The sequence below is a fragment of the Pomacea canaliculata genome, linkage group LG13 (assembly GCF_003073045.1).
Source record: "Pomacea canaliculata isolate SZHN2017 linkage group LG13, ASM307304v1, whole genome shotgun sequence".
NCBI classification, from domain to species: Eukaryota; Metazoa; Mollusca; class Gastropoda; order Architaenioglossa; family Ampullariidae; genus Pomacea; species Pomacea canaliculata.
The window spans coordinates 14,253,965-14,273,651 of record NC_037602.1 but is presented as its reverse complement, the minus strand read 5'-3'; the positions used below and the strand labels follow the sequence as shown (position 1 = coordinate 14,273,651).

General features: G+C 44.5%; 1 protein-coding gene across 2 annotated transcripts in view; it reads right to left on the bottom strand.

Annotated features, from left to right (window-relative positions):
- Nucleotides 1-19,687, bottom strand: part of LOC112554071 (thrombospondin type-1 domain-containing protein 4-like) — a 102,664-nt gene that overhangs the window by 31,435 nt on the left and 51,542 nt on the right. For both annotated transcript variants that reach the window (XM_025221661.1, XM_025221660.1), the window contains exons 3-6: nt 7,856-7,959; nt 7,252-7,315; nt 6,586-6,688; nt 5,976-6,106 (exon numbers count right to left, since the gene is read on the bottom strand). In XM_025221661.1, the coding sequence (XP_025077446.1) occupies nt 5,976-6,106; nt 6,586-6,688; nt 7,252-7,315; nt 7,856-7,959 (402 nt within the window). The remainder of the gene's footprint in view (nt 1-5,975; nt 6,107-6,585; nt 6,689-7,251; nt 7,316-7,855; nt 7,960-19,687) is intronic.

The window sequence follows — 19,687 nt, the reverse complement described above, 5'->3', positions numbered from 1 at the left end:
TCTCATTTACAGCAATATATTTACGTTTTATCTCCGATGCTCCCACTTGATTTATTTGTGAATAAATAGACATATCAAAATATACATACAAGAACAATAAACCTTTTAGCTCATACCTTTAAATATCTTTAGTTTTAGACACATTGCTAGCGAACCACAATCACAAAAGACAAGAAATAAATTTTAAAAACGCATATTGTTCACCAAGATTCACACATGAACGGAAATTCCTCACCAATCTTCCCTTCTCTTAATCCCCACAGCTCCCCATCCACACCCCCAACCAAAAATAAAACAAAACAAAACAACCAACAAATGCCTGGCTAGCTACAGAAGTGGACCTTTCATTCTCTCCTCTCATTAATGTCACCATCGCCGCTACCATCACCCTCTCAGCTACAATGGGGGGCAGGAATGTGTCTCCTTTCCTCAACAGTAATTAGGGAGAACAAGGGCACACTATATAAATATTGCTGGGAGAAATTTCAAAACTGTTCCCCCTGCCACAAAAAAAGCTCCCTCTCGATAAATAAACTGTTATCATGTCAAGAACCTACTTCCACATCTCCTTGTTGGCCTGAAGACTGAAGGAAGCAGGTGGCGGGTACTCCGTGCGACGAGCTGACGAAACTTCGTGAAATCGTAGACTTTACCCAGAAGGGGAAAAAATAACAGGCGGGGCGATAAAAACACTCCCACCCCCCCACCCCCCATAGGCAAATAAGTTGTTTTGTCGTTTAAAATTAGGTTTGTGTCTGTAAATTTCGCCCACACTAAACTGCACCAAAATTTATCTTTACCAGAGAGACATGTCTAGAAGCTGGTCATAGTACAGTTGTACTTCACCATTTTTCAAGACAAACCTTAGAAAAGTCATCTCGCCAGTAACGGATTGTCTCCATTTCCCCCCACTAACTACACTTCCCTTTCTTCCTCCCTTAGTTTTGTTGTTGTTATTTATTCTTTTTGTAGTTTTCAAAAATGCTACTCTATGTGACATTGAACACATAAAGATAAAACGCATCAAACTTCTTGTCTGTGGAAGAATACAGGTAAACACAGGCACCCAACACCTTTCAAGCTCTACTACCGTCTATCAACTCTCTGCAATTCTCGAGACACTCCGTGTATTCTATTTCTCCAAACAGATTCTCTTGACAGAATCGCACTCTGTACGATACACTCGCACAAGTTTGTTTTTCCTTCTTTGATTCCGGCTGTTGGAGACTTGTTTACCAAACAAGATATATAATTATTTAATTACCTGGATTTGTACACCAACATTTCCCTCGCTCTCTGCATATTTAGCATTGATATTGCGCAGTTACAGACATCTACCCGTATTATGGCAATACAGAGCCTATATCAAACATCCACAGAGTAAACATTGCAGGTGGACGTGTGCCAGCCAACAACACCGACCACAGAAAGACGACGCCTTTATCCGACACCACAACGATTCCTTATGCAACAGTTCGCATCTCACAGCTGCTGCTGGTATTCAGATTACTTTTGATATTTATTTACTTCTCGCAGCGACTGACGTCAACATTCTAAATGAGTTCGCAGCAAGTTTTGCGATGAAGCCCTGAATAAATAATCCATTAAAAAAAGCACGACAGATGATTCCTGAAATTTATTTTTCGAACGCACTATTATGCGGACATGTTTTGCAGGCAACAGAAGGCTTTCTAGAATGCATCTCGGTTAGAGTGCGAGTTTGTCTTGCCCTTCAGTACAGCAGACCATAAAAGAAGTTCATGTAGGAGAGGAGATAATGAGCAAAAACAGAGCTCGCAAATTTCTGTGTTTTCGGAGCAGGTCTCGGAGCCTACGTGCAGCCAGTGTGCAAGTCACGATGATGTTGTTGTTGCAGTTGCTGCTAAGAAGTTTGACGGTGAGGCCAATTTTCTTGCTGAATTCGCACTCCCCCACCCTCCACCTCCAGAGCAGGAGGGAACAAGTCGTCCACCACCTTGCTCGGAATGTGGGAACAGCTTCACGCCCTTGATGCTAGCGAAGTGCGCATGTCTGGTGCACGAGTGCAAGAAGTAGAGCGAACACGTTTAGCTTCTTAGTTTTCGTTGAAAAATCTGGCACGACCACATTCTGCATCGGACACAGCGTTTACTAACGGGCCGTCAGGTGGCAGTGAGGACGTCAGGGACGTCATGCTGATGTCACCACGACACGTGACAGGAGTGGTGCAAGCGGCTGCATGACGAGCCGTTTACAGCTGTTCTTTGAGATCACGTGACACGAGCAGCCGCTGCGGCATTCAACCGCCGTCTCACCCCCTCCTCTTTAAAAAAAGCACAAAAACCCACAAAACAAAACAAAACATAAATAAATAAAATTGAGGGCTTAGACTTCCTTCCTGCTTACTTGTTTCCACCCAAACTACAAAAAAAAACAACTTGAAAATAATAATCTGAGGAAAGAATGCAGGTCAGCTCATTTGTAGAGAAATTAATTAAATACTTTTTTAGACTATTATTCTGAAGACAACAAAGCGAGAACATCATTTATTGATGTGGAGTGTTACAGAGGTAGTAGGGAGGTAGTGGAGAATATAATGTTTGTACCAAGGAAGTTGTACGAGTGTGAACACACTTCTGTCCCATGACGAACACATTCAGATTTAGTTTAGTAAGTAATTAGCAGCGAAGACCTAGACGCAAATTTCCAGATAACTTTATTCACATCCATCCACGAACATGAATGTTTGTCACTGCAATTGATTACAAAACAAAAATGTTTGAGTTAAACATTCTGTCTGCTCGATAAACGTCTGCTGTCTTGTGTCTGCATTCCTGTCCTGGCGTTCCCAGCGGAGGTATGTGTTTATGAATTTATTTATCCCCTACCTACACAGCCATTCTTCATACAGCCGAGAAGGTTCTGGAGGTCCGGCTGTGTTGTTAGTGACATTATTTACCCTTTGTCTTCAACTTTGGTGTGCTGGATCCGTCAGTAAAGACATGCCACAATTCTTCGTTAGGAGAAAAGTCACATTAAAGGAACAAATACAAGGGGCAGTCGTGTACATCCTTGATGTGGATTTACACGGCGGCAACTAAAATCCTTCATCTGGAGCCTAGGTCAGCCTCCATCTTTGAAATAACTCACCCGTCTAGCAACAACATGCTGGTATGTAAGCAAATACTCATTGTCAAAACAGAAAAAATATCCAACAGGATCAGACAATAAAGTTCTTTGAGATGATAAGTGAAATAGTGTTAGCCTTTATAACCTCTTGAGAAGTAAACAAAAAATATAGGACTGTTAGAATAAAATATGGTCTGTGAGTTGCTTACAGCGGAGAACCTGTCTATTCATTCTTATTTTCGAAGCACAAACCATGATCAAGAAAACCATAATGGATGACATACATGACCCGAAGACATATAGAGTAAAACACACAAAGAGCAGAATGGCCTCAGTGCCATATAATATTCCGGATGCACTAACCCTGACACTAATTTGACTCGGGCTCGCACCTCAGAAATCAAGACACGTAAATGAAACACTTTGAAAAAAAAAAGGTCTTGACCTTCTATATTAAAGTCGATGGTACAAGTGAGGCCCCAAGCACGGAGCAAGCACTGACTTGACAAATTAATGAAACCTGCAATGGCACAGAAATAATGTAAATATATCTCGGAACTCACAACATCACTTGTCTACAAGTCTAGAAAAAAAATGCATTTAAACACGAAAAAACCAAAGAGACAATCCTCTTTGACGAAGCCAAACTGTCACAGACAATGTTGAAGGTGTTGTGCCGAGTCAGCAAGTGGACAAGGCACAATGAAGATAAACTTTAAGTACTCCAAACATTGCTAACGAGAAAGCAATGGCGGCTGTAAAGACCTCGCACTCCGACCGGCAGGAGTAAGTGGAGTAAGATGTGTCCATATCTGGCCGCGGCTTACCACAAACACCAAGTCAAATATTTAGTTATTACAGTCTCCCTGCCCTCCGCTCTCTGCCCGGTGTGATAAGATCGTTTTTAGTCACACTTTGTTTGCTCACATCTCTGTCCCCGTCCTCAGAAGATTAATGTGGCAGTTATCTGGATCTGACTTTGCTCATTGAATTCCCCTTTTGAAATGATTCCAACTTCGCTGGTGTACAAAACGGATCTTTTCAAAGCTCCCTAGGGTTGAGAGGTCCGGACAACGTTGTTAGGAAAGAAACATGAGGGTCTGTTATCAAATGCCTTCAACGTCAACCCCCTAACCCCTGTCTGACGACTTCAAGCGTCACGTGACATGACAGGGACACGTGGCATAACACGCGGAAAAATTTAAATACTAGATTAAAAGAAAATATAATAATAATTTGTTTAACACAGTATAAATAAAACAGAGATAACTTTTAAAAAAATCTACAAGATATTTCTGTACAGACCTGGGTTCTCGAACCTTCCACATTAACCCAAATCAAACGCAAATCACTGTCCTTGGTGTCTCATAAAGAACAAGTTGTACTTTTTTCATTCTTTAAGGCAAAGATACACGTTGATTAACTTAAATTCGAAATTATTATATCAATGTAAAACCGAGCGTTACTAAAACTTAAAAAAAAAAAAAGTGAAATAAAGTGTTTGTCATAAGAACAAACTTAACTTACTTTTATGACACTAGCAAAGAAGCTTTGACGGCGTCCAAAAATATTCTACAGATACCAGTGTTATTCACTCAGAATTTTGAAATCAGTATTTCGTAACCCAACTAAATTAAGTGATTCGAAAATAACTTTTCGTTCGATGTAACCTTTAAGAAGCTCGTCAACAACTCCTCTAGAAAGCTGTCCACCGTACAAAGTACTAAGTAACCACATCTCTAAACAAAAGGTGGAGATGACATTTCTGTAAAATAGTTTCTGTAAAAGTCGCGTTGGGTTTCAATATCCGAAATAGTGGTGGTGGTGGTGGTGGTGGTGGTATGTGCTGTTGAGATGGGAGAGGGAACACGAGGCGGTCATTGAGGTGTCACTAGAGCCAGCGCTAGGTATCTGGCACTTTTATGAACTTCATACTACACCCTTCCTTGTCTCGGAGGTAAAGAGGTTTCTGTGACAAATAAAAAATAATCACAGGTGTCAGGCCTTGTCCGACGGCATGCCAACACCTTCCTTACACCACGATCACCATATTTTTTTTTAATTACTACGGCAGACGGCTCGCGACTTAAAAATAAATTCTACCGAGCTGGGCGACTTCATTCAGATCTGGTGACCTCTGAAACTATACCACCGCCACGACATCGAGAAGCTTTGAGTAAGGGCTGGGTTAGGAATCGACGAAAGCAGCAGGCAATGACGATATCAACGACGATATGCACATCATCGTTCAGGTCGGTGAGGAAAAAAACAGATCTCCACCACCGCCACTTGGCCTATAGACTGGCGGCTCAGGTAGGGAGTCAATCAGCGCACCTGTCAAAGATTGACTTATCTCGCCGCACTGTGGCGCTGCTGGCGCTTGTCGTCTGGAGAGCGGCGGCCTGCTGATGTCCGCTCTTTGTCGGTGATTAATTGATGTTGTTGCTCGCAGCCCCTGTTGTGTTTCCATGTCGCTGGATTAGACCTGAGGTCAGGTCGACAGGTGCGTGCCGATGTCCGGAGCCAGGCGATAGTTGTCGCTGTCGCTGACTTTGCTGCGGTCAATTTGAAAATTAGGTTTTGAGAGTGAGGTGGGTCGGACGAGGGGGAAGGGGACGGAAGGAAGATAGATAAGGCGAGCAGGGGAATGACAGCACTAGACGACAACGGAGAGACAGTAGTAGACAGCACTAGACGACACTAAAGGTCGATGGTGATTGAACTGCAAGTCGCGCGGTTGGTGACGTTCAACGACAGAAAGAAAGCTGCTGCTACCTAAGCACACTGGTCACGTGGTGTCGGCCAAGCTCACTCTTGACGATGATGATGATGTAGGAGACGGATGTAGGCTATGAAGGAGCACTTACCAGACACTCGCCATCGATGCAGTAGGCCTCTGCGTCCACTTTGCACCTGGTGCCGTCCTGCACCTCCTTCTGGAAGCGGGCGTAGTAGCGGTGGTGGCGCGCCTTGCAGGCCAGCTCACACCGGGCGTAGGCTGCCACACAAACCACTCAGGTGTATGGCGGTGTCAGACAAAATATAACAAAGCAAATAAACAAACAAAAACAAAGAACTATCCAAATCATGTTCAAACCACCCGACGCGCCAACAGTCCAGCTGCGCGCCTGGTACCGACCCACAAGAGGAGTTGCTTCCCTTTAACTGTTGATGCTTATCGCGGACTAAACAACAAGTTCCACGTTCCCAGGCAATGGAGCCTGCTTCGCTATGGACTTGATGTATGTGGTCTCCCTTTACTGTTTTTTCTCTCAGCGACATCGAGATTGTTCCTCACTCAGCCTGATAACTGACGATGACTTTGAGATAAACTGTAATAACTCTTGTTTTCTTGTTTTTCTGTAACGAATTCTAATAATAGGTGAGGTTGTAAAAAGTGTGCCGGCAGCGGGGAGTCAAAGGTAATGAGTTTTGAGGAGCACATATCATCGTTAGACACAAGGACAGATAACTCACGGTTGATAAAGGCTTCCCACTCGTAGCGATGTCCACCGTAGTACCGGTCATTGTGTTTCTGGCATTCCACGGATCTGTAATCCTGCTCACCACCTGGGCATTCCTGAGCGACCAGCACACACACACACGCGCACAAACAAGCACATCACATACATATGCATGCGCACGCACACAATCATTTATATGAAAGCACAAATTAATGAAGGATTGTGTAGCAAACAGTCAGAGGACTAGACGTGAAACTATTCAACTGTTTACCTTAACCTAGGTTGTCATATCTATTTACTTCTCGTAAGACTATGTCAGATATCTGAATAACTTGAGAACCTAGTGGTTGGTGGCCTCATATCTGAGCCAGAAAGTCCTGGTTCGAAGCCTTGCCTGGGATGTGACTATTAAACTCCCCTTGTTCACCCAGTATAGTAAAGTCTATCAAGGGAGGTAAATGGGATTAACAACTACTTGACTTTGTCAAGGGAGGTAAGGAGGTAAAGGCAAAAAGTTGTGGACCTCTGATTATTTCTCGTCTTGTCATTTAAAACAGTGTGTCTTGTGGATGGAAAAAAAAGCTAAAAATTGCTGTTTGTCAGTACTAGAATACATTGCTCACACATGTCTGATTCCTTGCACAAAGCCTTGCAACAGTTTGCACAGGTAACCACTCACCTGCTGCCTACAGATCTGGTACTGTCTGTCTTGTCCTTGGCATGCTGGCATTGCACTGGAGAAGCTAGATAGACAGAAGGCAAACAAAGACGATTGATCAGCTCAAGTGGACTACAAGGTAGGCGACAGAAGGAGATGAAATCCTTTAACGTGGACGAAATGAGCACAGGTGTACATGTCACCTCCTCCATGATGATCTTCACTGAGGCAAAATGTTACAGCGACACACCTACTTGACCTTTGTGTACCTATCTAAGGTAACGAATTCTGGCAATGACCTGAATCGGACACCTTTTTATATTGTTATTTTATTGTTTTGTATATATTGAGGGGCTGTTACATGCCAATTGGGAAGTGAATTGGTTCACAATTGGTACACAACCCTACCAAACTAGGGTGTCCCCGTCGTGCTGGGCGCCTGGAACCCTCAGGTCGGCCAAGATACATACAAAACATAATGACAGACAATTTCAGCCTATAAATAAACAAACCATAGAGGCCTACGGCTTCTAGAGTTCATACAGAGCCACAGATTCTAGACAATGCCCTCCGTCCTCACAAGGAATGGAGGACAGCGACGAGGTAGGAGATAGCTTGCACCTACTTGCCGAGTGCATGACAGTGTCGTATCCTGTAGGCCAGGCCGGCGCCACACGTGCGACTGCAGGTAGACCACGTCGTCCACGGACCCCACCGACCGCCGTCTTGCTGTCAACAGACATTGAATGGAATCATTTTAATAATTATGTTTATATTGTATCTTTCATTTCACTAACTTCTCTCACTCCATCACCACCCTTAAGTGAATACACACAGATGCGGAGCCATGAAGAGGTGCAACCATAGTAACGGGAGGGAGAAATACTTTTGAACGCATGGTCCTTGACTCCTTGATTTCACCATACCTTGATATATATATATAATTTTTGGCGACCCTTTGGTATGTACATTCGGCGTAAGACTACCAGAGTGAACAGTACTCAGTCTGTTAAACATCCTTTAGGAAACTACCGAGTGAACATCTTATTAACCTGCACAATTAATGTTACAAGAGTCTGGTTATTCGTTTGACAGAGAAAACTAATTCAACTAAATCAAACAACAAAAGACTAAAGCATAAATACATAACAACAGCATTAATAAATCAAACAAAAAGAAAAAAACCAAACAAACAAAAAAACCCCAACAAAACAACAAAAACAAAACAAAAACGAACAAACAAAGCCAAAAATTCAAAAGCAAAAACACGACAGTCCTTTGCAAAGTCTGAAGAAAGACGAGTCAGAGGAATCCTTTAGGCAGCAAAAAGAAATGAAGAGCCTCATCAGAGACAAAATATGGACGATGAAACTCGTGACGACAAAAGACGTTGTCAACAACGATGAACGGCCATGGATATCACTGGCGCCTGTAAGTCTGGCACCGGAAACGAAGACACTAAGTATTCGTGGGGCTGGTACATGGGGCTTCAAACAAAAGATCACTCTGGCGGCAGAAAGACCTTCTGTTATTTCACAGTACCTTCCACAGAAAATGCCAGCCAGCAAATGTTTTCTCAACCAACGAGTCACGTGACCGAGGCGTGGTGCCGGAGACGTGGCCTTGCGTGGCAAAGTGCTGACCCCGATAAGTGGAGGTCAGCGGCGATGTTGGTGTAGTCTAAACACAGCTCACTCACCCAGACTTGGCCGAGAAGAAAGCACTTTGCTTGTTAATGGTGACTTCAGTACTTTTCGGGGCGTGTGTGAAGTGAATTTCTAAGTGACTTTGCTATTCTGGAATCTGGTGGAGCGAGCAAACGAACAAACAAGCAAGAGATAGAGAAAACAAAGAAGAGAAAGAAAATGAAAGTTAATATATCAAGGCAAGCAGTATTTTAAAACATAAGTTTATTGCTAATGTATTTTTGTGGATCATCGTTCTTCTAGTCATCTGTAATATCTGTATCCTGGCTCCAGGAAGATGAGGGTGAGACTTCGGCTTTCATCGGGACTCCTTTTTTATTTCACTCTTTCAACAATTGTTTGTGCCAGATAACAGTGTTTTTGGAGTTCATTTTAGATGTCAATGAAGGAAAAAGTCATAATGACAGCCTTCTTGTCAAACCGACTTAATGTTACAGCAACGGGCTCCGAACACATATTGAAACCGTCAAGACTGCAGATGATACTACTTTTTACAGGTATTAATGTCTATAATAATTACTTATGTCACTAAAATTTTTAACTTTGAGAAAATGAAGCGGCGGGATGATAAAGGACTGGAGGGAGTGGGCAGGGGAGAGAAAGCGGAAGAAAGAAAAATTGAGAGAGAAAGATAGAAGAGAGATGTAAAAGTAACAACTCCACAAGAGACCCAACGTAAACGATGCAGCTCCATTCAAAGAAAGATGGCGGGAAAATGGCGATGACTGCAGGTGACGCTCTGTCTCGGTGGTGACGTACAGCGAGAGTGGTTCACAGTATCTAACGCCCCGAGCTGGCGCTGTGGAGGGCGGTGAGGTCAGTGCGTAAGTTACGGGAGGGGAAGACGAGGGACTTGACAAACAACTGAGGTGGCGCCTGTGCCTGCTGTGACGTAATTCATCACGCGCCGGCGTGCGTCGTGAGCTCGCAGGGGAACGTTAGTACCCGACGGGTGTGGATGAAACCCCAGACCTTACTTTCACGCTATTATTGATAACTTTTATGCGACAGTAAATTATTTTTGTCGCCACGGGCCGCTTTTGTTGATGCATGCTAGGCTGACAGACACACTTCAAGGGAAGAATAAATCAGGGTGAGAAAAAAATGGAGGGCGGGTACTTTTGAAACATGTTTGTTTATTGCTAGTTTCTACAAAGGTACCAATGTGTCATTAACATTCATCTACTCCAGGTAGAAGCCATTCTTAAATGGACAAATGTAGACAAATGTAGACAAGCTTGATTAAGCCTGCGAAATTTTTTACACTTGGTTCTAATGTTTGTCAACATTTGTTCTGTTAAAAAAGAAGTTAAGACTACATTCAGTTTCTTTCAATAAAAAATTTAACTATATTCGAAAAATAATGCTAGATGTGAATCAGTAAAGTTTTTTATAAATATCGACAAAAGAACTAACATTTGGTTGTAACAAACGGATCACGTGGTGTGTACAGTTAATCAGCCTTACTTTGGGGAAAAACCGTTTTTTTTCTCATACTACACCAGAGACTGACGTCGTGAAGTTCCCGACATTCCCTCTGGTGGCTGCGTTGCATCAGTGTCACCTCTCGTGTCTGCTCGGTCTGTTTAAACTCACAGCTGAACGCTACCATCGCAGCCGCAACGTAATCGTGATAGATGGTGCCCTTTGACCCCCGACACGCAACTGTTTCATTTTCTCGATGAACCGCCGAGCATCCTCCTCCACTTCCTCCCCAGAACTTTCAAAAAATATCTGAACTGCGCTATTTGTCCTGATGCTCCATTTCCTGCTTATTTTTAGAGTGTCGATAATCATCTACACAGGTGAGGACAGCAGTGAGAGTAAGACAAAAAATAAATAAAAATAAAGAAGGAAGTCCACCTGCATGTTTGCGTCACAAGCGTTGCTGAGGTCGAGCGAGATTCACGCAGCCTGGCGGGTTAGCAGCAGGGATTCGGCAACAGGTAATTTGATTCATGATTTCATCTCCATGCTTATTTACTCTTCATCACTCGCTCCTCTCTCAGTGAAAATAAAAACAGTTAACTTTCTAAGCCCTGTGGGTGTGTTTAGCCCTCTTGCATGAAAAGGCAAAACATTTTATAGAAAAAGAAAATTCGATGTGCGAAAAGCAAAAGAGGTTTTAACAGTAAAAACTACTTACACACGTCACACACTGGCTTTAGGCACCTCAATGACGTCAATTTTTTTTAATATCTACGTGTTGAAAGAAAGAAGAAATTAGCGAGGAAAAAAGACGAAAAAAAAAAGAAAAGAAGAAAACATAAACATAAGTATAAAAGGAAGAAAGTGTGAATGAGAAGAAGAAAAAATAAAGTGGTGAACATCTCCACTTGACGACATTCCGTATCTTCATGAATGGAAGAGCTCTTCATGTGGTGAATCACCGCCAGTCACAGGGTGCAGCACAAACACAACAGTCGAACAAAAGCAAGTAAAGAAAGGAACGAAAGAAGAACGTCTGCGGCGCGCGTACACACACACAAAGATCGAGTGAAAGTTAATTGAAAACTCTTAACCGAACAGCAAACGGGTTCAGGATCAATCTAACCTGTGCGACCTGGCCGATAAACAGGGGAGGTGTGAGGGAGAGAGAGAAGGAAGGGAGACATAAACTCGTGTGCAATGTCTCGGCACGCCACAACAAACAAACATCAGCTGCAGCAAACGGGATCCGTTTGGCTTTCACACCTTGTCCTTGTCAAGTCCCGTTACACTTGGCGCCTCCAGCCTGCGCGCAACCCCGGGTGGACCATTTGCAGACGGAAGCGCCACCAGGTGTCGGGGCCCAACGGAAAACCTCCAACAGTCGCCCTGAGGAAACGATGTTGACGTTGATTGAGAGAGAAAACACCGGTCCTCAGACACTGCCTGCCATTTTATGCTTTTCTTTCTCTTTCCTTTTCTTATGGCTCCTGCCTCTCTCGCCAGGAAATTACAACACATACACAGCATTCAAATAACATTTTCTGTTTAGTTAATGTTCTGCCGCCAGCTGACCTCACGTGCAAAGGTCGCCGGCCTCACATTCAGTGTTCAGTTCGGTTGGTACAGGTGAGTTCGGTTAAGTTCATTCCTTTTTCTGGCGTGCGCCAGTACTTGAAATATTGTGAGTAGCACTCCTACACACTGACATCAACTAAGATGAATGCCATGACATACACAATAACACCAGAAAAAAAATATCCATAGATTAACCCAATCCTTACCCAAACTCTAAGCCTAATCCGTTTCTAGTCCGTTTTTTTTTTCTCTATTTGATGTTTTCACAGCCTCGTGACATCGACTTTCTTAATTGTGCATCCCGCCTTTTGTGGTCTGCGAGTCCGTGTTCGTCCTTCTGATATTTCTATATCTGTTTATATTCTCGTGGTATCGTGTGTGGATTTATGATTACAGCTGCAAGGACTACTTTATTAAAAAATGTCTACTTATTAACATTAAGCTTCTTTGTCAACGACAGGCGTGGTTCAAAACAACTATTACTGCGATTATTTACTGAAAGAAAAGGTTCTGCGTAATAATACTAATGATGATGTTAATTGAAAAGATTTTGTGTGTTTGTGTGTGTGTCCGCGCGTGCAAGGGGCCAGAATGACTTTTACACCTATTCACACATTAATCCATCTGTCAACCTAGCTTCGCAGTGCACTAATTCTCTTCATATCCTTCCGCCACCTCTTCCCCTTCACGCCATAACTATCATTCTCCGAGTATATTTTCTAAGGGGTGGGGTGAGGGAGGGGAGGGTTACAAAGAAGCTCATTAGGTAAAGTGGACCTAACGCATTCCAGGAGGGTACTGGAGTAATGACAGGAAATTCCTGACGCCAGAGGTCGTGACATGACCCCGCCAAGCAGAGCCACCATTGTAAGTGGAGAGGCAGTTATGATTTGTCTGACGCATCGCAACCTTAATGTGACAAGTAAAGCCGCTTGCACGCATGCGCCTCCAGCCAAGGACAGCATTCAAACTCAGTGAACTGATTCCACCTCGCACGCCTGTCGCTACAGACACACACACACGTACAGGTCGACAGATAAACATGAACAGGTTTTTTACATACACACTACACACACTCACCTTCAAAAGAAAACACACACACATAAGAACGCACACGTGCGGCGCAATGAGTTACACCTACTCTACCTGTACTCTACTGTATTCTACCTGTACAGGTGTTTCAATAAAACCGATTTATAAGCAGAGCTAACGTGGTTCTCGCACAGGTACTGACTGCAGATACCCGAGAATCTACTAAAGTCGCCCTGGTGGCTGTGTACAGGTCAGTCCAGTCTGTCGGAGCCTGAGATTCCAGTCAAAGACTTTGGCAGTCAAGAGAAGGGAGATGTTCTCACATAGCATGCACCTATGAAGGTCGAAGGTCAAGCACTCAACAAATAAACAGTGATATTGAGTGAGGAGCTGTTTGTCTAGCGCTGGGTGACCTGTTGATACACAGTAGTTAGACAGGTATTCACGGCGCACACAAGCACACGCGCACCTGAACACACAGACAAACAAAAGGTCATGGAAACAGCAAAGGAAACAAGATTTCAGATGTTTTCTTCCCCCGCAGGGTTTCTTAATTTTTATGGTCTTTGGCGTGGATGTTATCGGTTTGGTGGATTTTAGGTTTATCCATTCAGTCACCAGCCAGTCGCCATTTCACGTCCAAATCCTGTCAACAACTGACGTAGCCAGCCGACGTACAGCCAACGTACAGCCAACGTACAGCCGACGTAACCAAAATACAAGACCGTGGATAGGGACAGAGAGAAGAGGAATGGGACTAGAGAAGGAGAAAGAGATATAAAAATATCCTTGAGTTTTTTCTCACGGCATCGGTGTTGTGTTGTTAAGGAAGGAGGAGTAATGAGAGAGGTGGGGCTGAACAAGGCGCTGTTCTGGGGCCGTGGTAATGACGCAGGGGTACATATGTATCCCTGGGGTTCGCATTACCTCTGTTTTATACTTGTAACACCAACAAGTCGTCTTCAGCCATATATAGCTTGTGGAGCGTGCTCAAAACCCAGGAATTATCAACCCATCCCCACGATCTGCATCTGTTTCCAGCCACAGGACCTCGCGACCGTCCAGTCCACCTAAGGATCTCTACCCCTGCTTCGTTATTACGGGCCCCTGGAAGGCACACGTGACACTCTCGGCCCCTTTGACCTGCCGCTAACAGTAGACGACACTGCAGGTCGAATTTCTTGACAGATTTGCCGCGGAAATTCTAGTCCATTGTTTGGGAAGCAAGGAGGGAACAAGAACTCGAGCACGGCGGTTACGTCAACAGGACACTGAGTACCACGGAGGTCGTTGTCAAAAATAAAATTCTTTTGCCCTCTACAACAATAAACATGAAGTAAAGCTGCTGAGCTCAACACCTACAAACTTACATCATTCGTGTTCACGTTCACTAACTCTGATCTGAACACGAATGAAGGGAGGGGCAGCACTTGAAGGATGCATCCCAGACTGAGGTGAGCACTCTGAGCGCTTGTGGAATTCCATGTGAACAGATGTTGTTCACTCATCATCAAGTATGGACTTGAGTGGAGGTCTGTGAGGTGATGTTATGATGTGTGTCGACGACGACAGACAGACGATAACAGATGTGTAAACTGTTGTCTGAGCTAACAAGCTTCTTAACCTGCTGCTCCACCCATCTTGCAATTGCAATGATGTTTCTATTTTTTTCTCTCTCTCTCTTGCTCTCTTTTCTTTCGTTCCAGATATGTGCAATGTTGTCCTAAGTGCAAGTATAAAGTCTGAATGGCGATTTCTGTGATCTCACAGTTTCTCTGTATGGCACTGTGCGGATTCCTGCCGAGAAATTCTTTGCTCTGCTCCCTACTCTATATATCCCATCGTCGCAGGTTCGTAAGCAGAAGTAGCACTCACACCGTGAAGACCTTTCATAACAGATATACTTTTAATCATTTCTTCTATCCCCGTCTAGTGTCCTTTATTCATTCATTGCTTCAGGGGTTCATTTAACAAGGTAACATTTTCCTTTCTTTTTTTTTTTTGCCGTTGTTAAAGGCCTAGTGGGATGCTTTTTCCTAATGGCAAAAAAAAAAAAGGTTTGTAAAGATTAGTGATGAGAGACTGTTTCCCCAAATTTCCGTTCTCGAGATTCGCATCTTCTAACATCCCCATGGATAAAAAATATGTCAACGGATTGTAGATGGATTCGTTTATATTATCGATGCTACAGTCAATAGGACCGCTGGGACTATATATAAATAAGACATATCAATAAATAAACAAGATGTCACAGGTTTGACTTTGTTCTATGCCTGGGAATGTTTATAGACATCATCTTGAAAACAGAAAGAGTGTGTGTGTTGGGGAGGAGAGGATATGATAAGGTTCAACATCTTGCACTGAGCTTAACTCAGTCGAAACAAATTGCACCCCACCAGATCTTTAACAGTCTTGCTACTTTTTCTGAGGGGACAGAACTGCTTGAGAAGAATCCTTCTTCACACTGCAGTGTCATCATTACCCCGTTGGCTTCTTGCATTTTATTCACCCTGCTGTCCTATAGAAAAGATTCTATGACCAATCAACGCCAAAGAATACGGCAACGAAGCAAAAATGCGCTGAAAGTTTTTTTTTTTTATCTCCCCCTTACCCTGCGGTCGCCTCCCCTTGTGCGCACGCGAGCGGGGAGCGAGAGGTGGCGGTGTCGGTACCTGCTCCGTTCTGCTCGTGATTCCATTCAAGGCTTTGTTCCTCCCCGCACACAAAAGGCGGGTGCACCGTCCACACGACACCGTCGTGCACGGCAGCCCCGGTGACACCCTCACATTTTGATGGTCGGGCGAGTTTCATTGCCGGACAGATTGTCGCTTCACTGAAACCTACACCCCGGGGGTAGGCGGTGGGGGCCATTGCCAGACAAACGCACCTCAGCCACCCCACGTGGGTCCCGGAGAGGAGGTAGGGTAGCGGAGTAGGATGGGGGATGGGGTGGAGAAGCTTCGTTTCACGTCTCATGTGCCAGCGAGACCCAGAATTGTCTGGGAGGAAGGTTGGATGGTAGTAGTGGGGAGGAGGCATAAATAGCTCCCGGGGTGACAGGAAGGACGGGTGGTGGTGGTGGTGGTGGGGTGACACTGTAAGTCAGACGTCTCTCACTCCACTACGACCGGAAGGCAAGAACAGAATGTGGTTCATGTGCGGCTCACAGTCGGGGGAGTAACGGGAGGCTGGTAAGATGCACCAAGCCCTGGCCTGGGGGCGCTTGACGTGCAGCAGATGCAGCACAGACCCCGCCTGTCGCGCGTGGCGTACATGGGTGAACACGCTTGCTGAAGGCAGACCCTGATGATCGTGGTGCTCGTGCACTGGTGGTGGTGAGAACCAGAACACTTGCAGTCCGACATTCGTTCTTTGACACTCAGCTTCCCGGGAGGCAACTACAGACTTGTCAGCCGCGGCAATCCAATCCTCCGAGCGACCAGACTGTCATCCCCTTTCTGGTCTAGTGTCTCATATGAAAAACCCCCTTTCTTCCTTTTTTCATCTTTCTTCTCTCTCACTCTACGCTCGTTCACGTTCTTCACCCACCCGTTCAGTTTTCTCCATTAATTCATTTTCTCGCCAAATTTACATGTTCGTTTTTATTTTTAAACCTCGATTTTGTCTGTGGGCAATGAAACTTCGCATGTCCCGTTGTGAATGTTTGGTGACATATTTTTGTGTATATCAACATATTAAGATGTTTGTGTATGTATATATGTTTATGTGGAAATGTGCTTGAGTGTGTCACGTGTGCTTGGTTTCCTCCATATTCCATAATCGAAATGTCACGAGTCTACATTTAGCTTGTGAAAGTGGTTCTATCTATCCTGGGGGTAGTTCTGGCATCATCCCTCTCTCCCCTTATCAACTCTACCAGCGGTGTTCTAGAATGCTCCTGGAATCTGTCCCAGTGGCACAGGTAGATCAGGTGGAGGCCATACAAAAATATCCCAGACATAAAAACGCACTTTCCCACCTGCGCCACATTAACGGCGCGCGCGCGAGAAAACACGAGAGGCCGATTACTCGCACCTCTTCACCACCATCGAGTCGCCAGATCCAAGAGCGGGAGGAGGTGAAGATGTCAGGTGGCGGCGGGTAGAAGGCATTCCCTCCGCTCTTCTCTCCCTCTCACGGCCGCCCAGGTACACGGTGCATCGTGGCTGTCGTCTGTTATCTATCGCCAGACCTTATCTTATCGTCTTCCTGCACAATATCCTTCGTCAAGCCTTGTTGCGACGATGCGATGGGTGATGCAAACCTAAAAGACCCCTAGCAACGATAGCCATGAGGGAGGAAAAATAGCTGACCTCGAAAAAAGGAAGTACCTTTTGAACTTCCGCACCATCTTGATGGTGACTGATGCACTAGCATCCTATTAGAGGTGATGGCGGGAGCGGTGTAGTTAGACTCCAGCAGCAAATGCAAGCTGTGCAGCCTAATGTATCTTTTATAGCAAGTTTCTTTTAAAAGGTGAATGAGAATAATTTCTCCAAAGAAACACTAATTTTTCATTTTACCTGAACTATTCTTGTAGTCTCAGAATGAAATAACAGAAACATTTGCTTTTCGCATTTCTTGCATCGAAAGCGAGATTTGATTGAGGAAACAGAGTAAGGCTGAGAGAGAGAGAGGAACTTAAGAAAAAGGAAAAAGGAACAAAGAAATGTAAATCTTCTCGCCTTATCTCTTACGTACGCGACTTGCGCCTGTGTAGGGTGTGCCGGAGAGGCAAGTGACGGGTGGATAAGATACCGCCGGCGACGCCAGTGATGTGGCTGGGTTTCAACCAGAACAGAACACCGCAAGACAAGTCAGATCGTGCGGCTGACAACGCAGGGCCAGCCATGACCGTAACGAGGCTCACGACGTCACAGGAAAGACAGGATCGTCACAGACAAAAGGAGGAGAGCGTCACAGGAACGTCACCGACAAGAGAAGGAGCGTCACAGACAAACAATGAATTGTACTGCACGAAACGGAAGGAAAGTCACAAATAAGGGAACGGGACATCTCCTGAACGTCACAGACAAAAATACTGAAACGTCATTGACAATATATTGAAACGTCACTGACAAAACACTGAAACGTCACAAGGGAATGATAGGGGAATGGAACATGAGACCGGGCATTAAAACAACGGCATTAACAGAATACGACTTCGAGACACGACTGGCGCGGAAGAGAACTCGCGATGTCTTATCACTCCACGCTCCTTCCTTTCACACCAGTGTGTGTGTGACGTGTGGTGCGTGTGGAACCGTTGAGGGGAGTTGGGGAGCCTGGGAGGGAAGTTGAATGAGTAGACGGTGGGAAACTGAGACTAGATATATCTGGTATAATATGATAATTATTTCTTTGGCGATTTTTAGGCAAATACTTACATAATTTTCCCTTGTATAAATACATGAAAGCCGTGACGTGCATATGAGGAATGTCTGCTTTGAAACAAGAATGTAAACTGCAGCTAGACGACCCCACAGGTCCAGGAACCCAGAGAGAAAGACCACGTAAGCATTTTGTCTCAAACGTCAATGGATTTCAAAATGGCTGTTACACGACAACAGTCTGTAAGACAATTTCATTCCGACACAACGACCATCTCATCCAGCGTTAGTGATGTCAACCGGTCTAATGTGACGTGCACATCTTCAAACACTTGAAATCACGTGGAGCAGATAATGCATTTTGTGAAATTTATTCAGCGAGAATTGTTGTCCATTATGGAAAGACTGAATTTTAATGTTTCTGTTCTCAGCTGGTGACGTGTCTTAACATCCGGGGACTGTTAACCGAGAGAAACCTTAATAGCATCCGTTTCTGCTCACTGGTCTTTATTGTTTCCACCTGCAATTTTAAAAGTAAACCAACCGCAGGGTTGCAATCAGCGCTCAAGTGCACCGTCGTTATAAAGTGCAGCGGCATTTCGATCTCGCGCGCTGAAGAGGTCGGACACACAAGGGAGGTAACCGTACAGCACACCGTGAGCGAGGGAGGGGAGAGCATCCCTGCAGCAGTGCAAAGTGTTGCGGCCCATGGTTCGCGGAGAAGAGAGGATCGTTCTGCAAATAACTCTCACCTTTTGGAGAAGAGTGAAGCCTCCTTGAGAAAAACCTGTTGCGAGTGAAGAGCAAGAAGTCCTCCATGTTTTATGCCCTCCACTGCGGGAGGGAGCTGACACTTTATTTATTTTAATCAGCATCTCGTTATCAGCGGACTAAAGTTTTTGTTTGGTTAACATCAGAAGTTCTAGAAAAAAGACAGACGACCGATCCCCTTTTGCTCTCGATAAATCACTCATGCAACCGTTCTCTTGGTTTTCTACCTCCATTCTACGGTCAGTCGATCATCAGTTCTGGCAGCGAGATCATCAGACCGAACCAGCCTGCAATGGACACTGTCTTGATAATTACCATTTCCTCCCACTAGATGTCCCTAAATTCTTTCCATTGACCTGAATATATCAGGTACATGGATCTTTTTCATGTCTGCCGTTAGAAGTGCGATCAGCAAACATGGCCGACATCAGAAGAACTAAACAATAAAATAAATAATACTCCCGCAGTTAATTGCCTGTAACCTATCCCTCGTCATGGATAAAAGAGTCACACAGGGTTTCTAGGTGTGAAAGGTCCAGACAGATTGTAAACAACTGCTGTCAAAACGTAGACAATCTGGCTGAGGTTGGGTGGCTGTGTGGATGGGTGGGT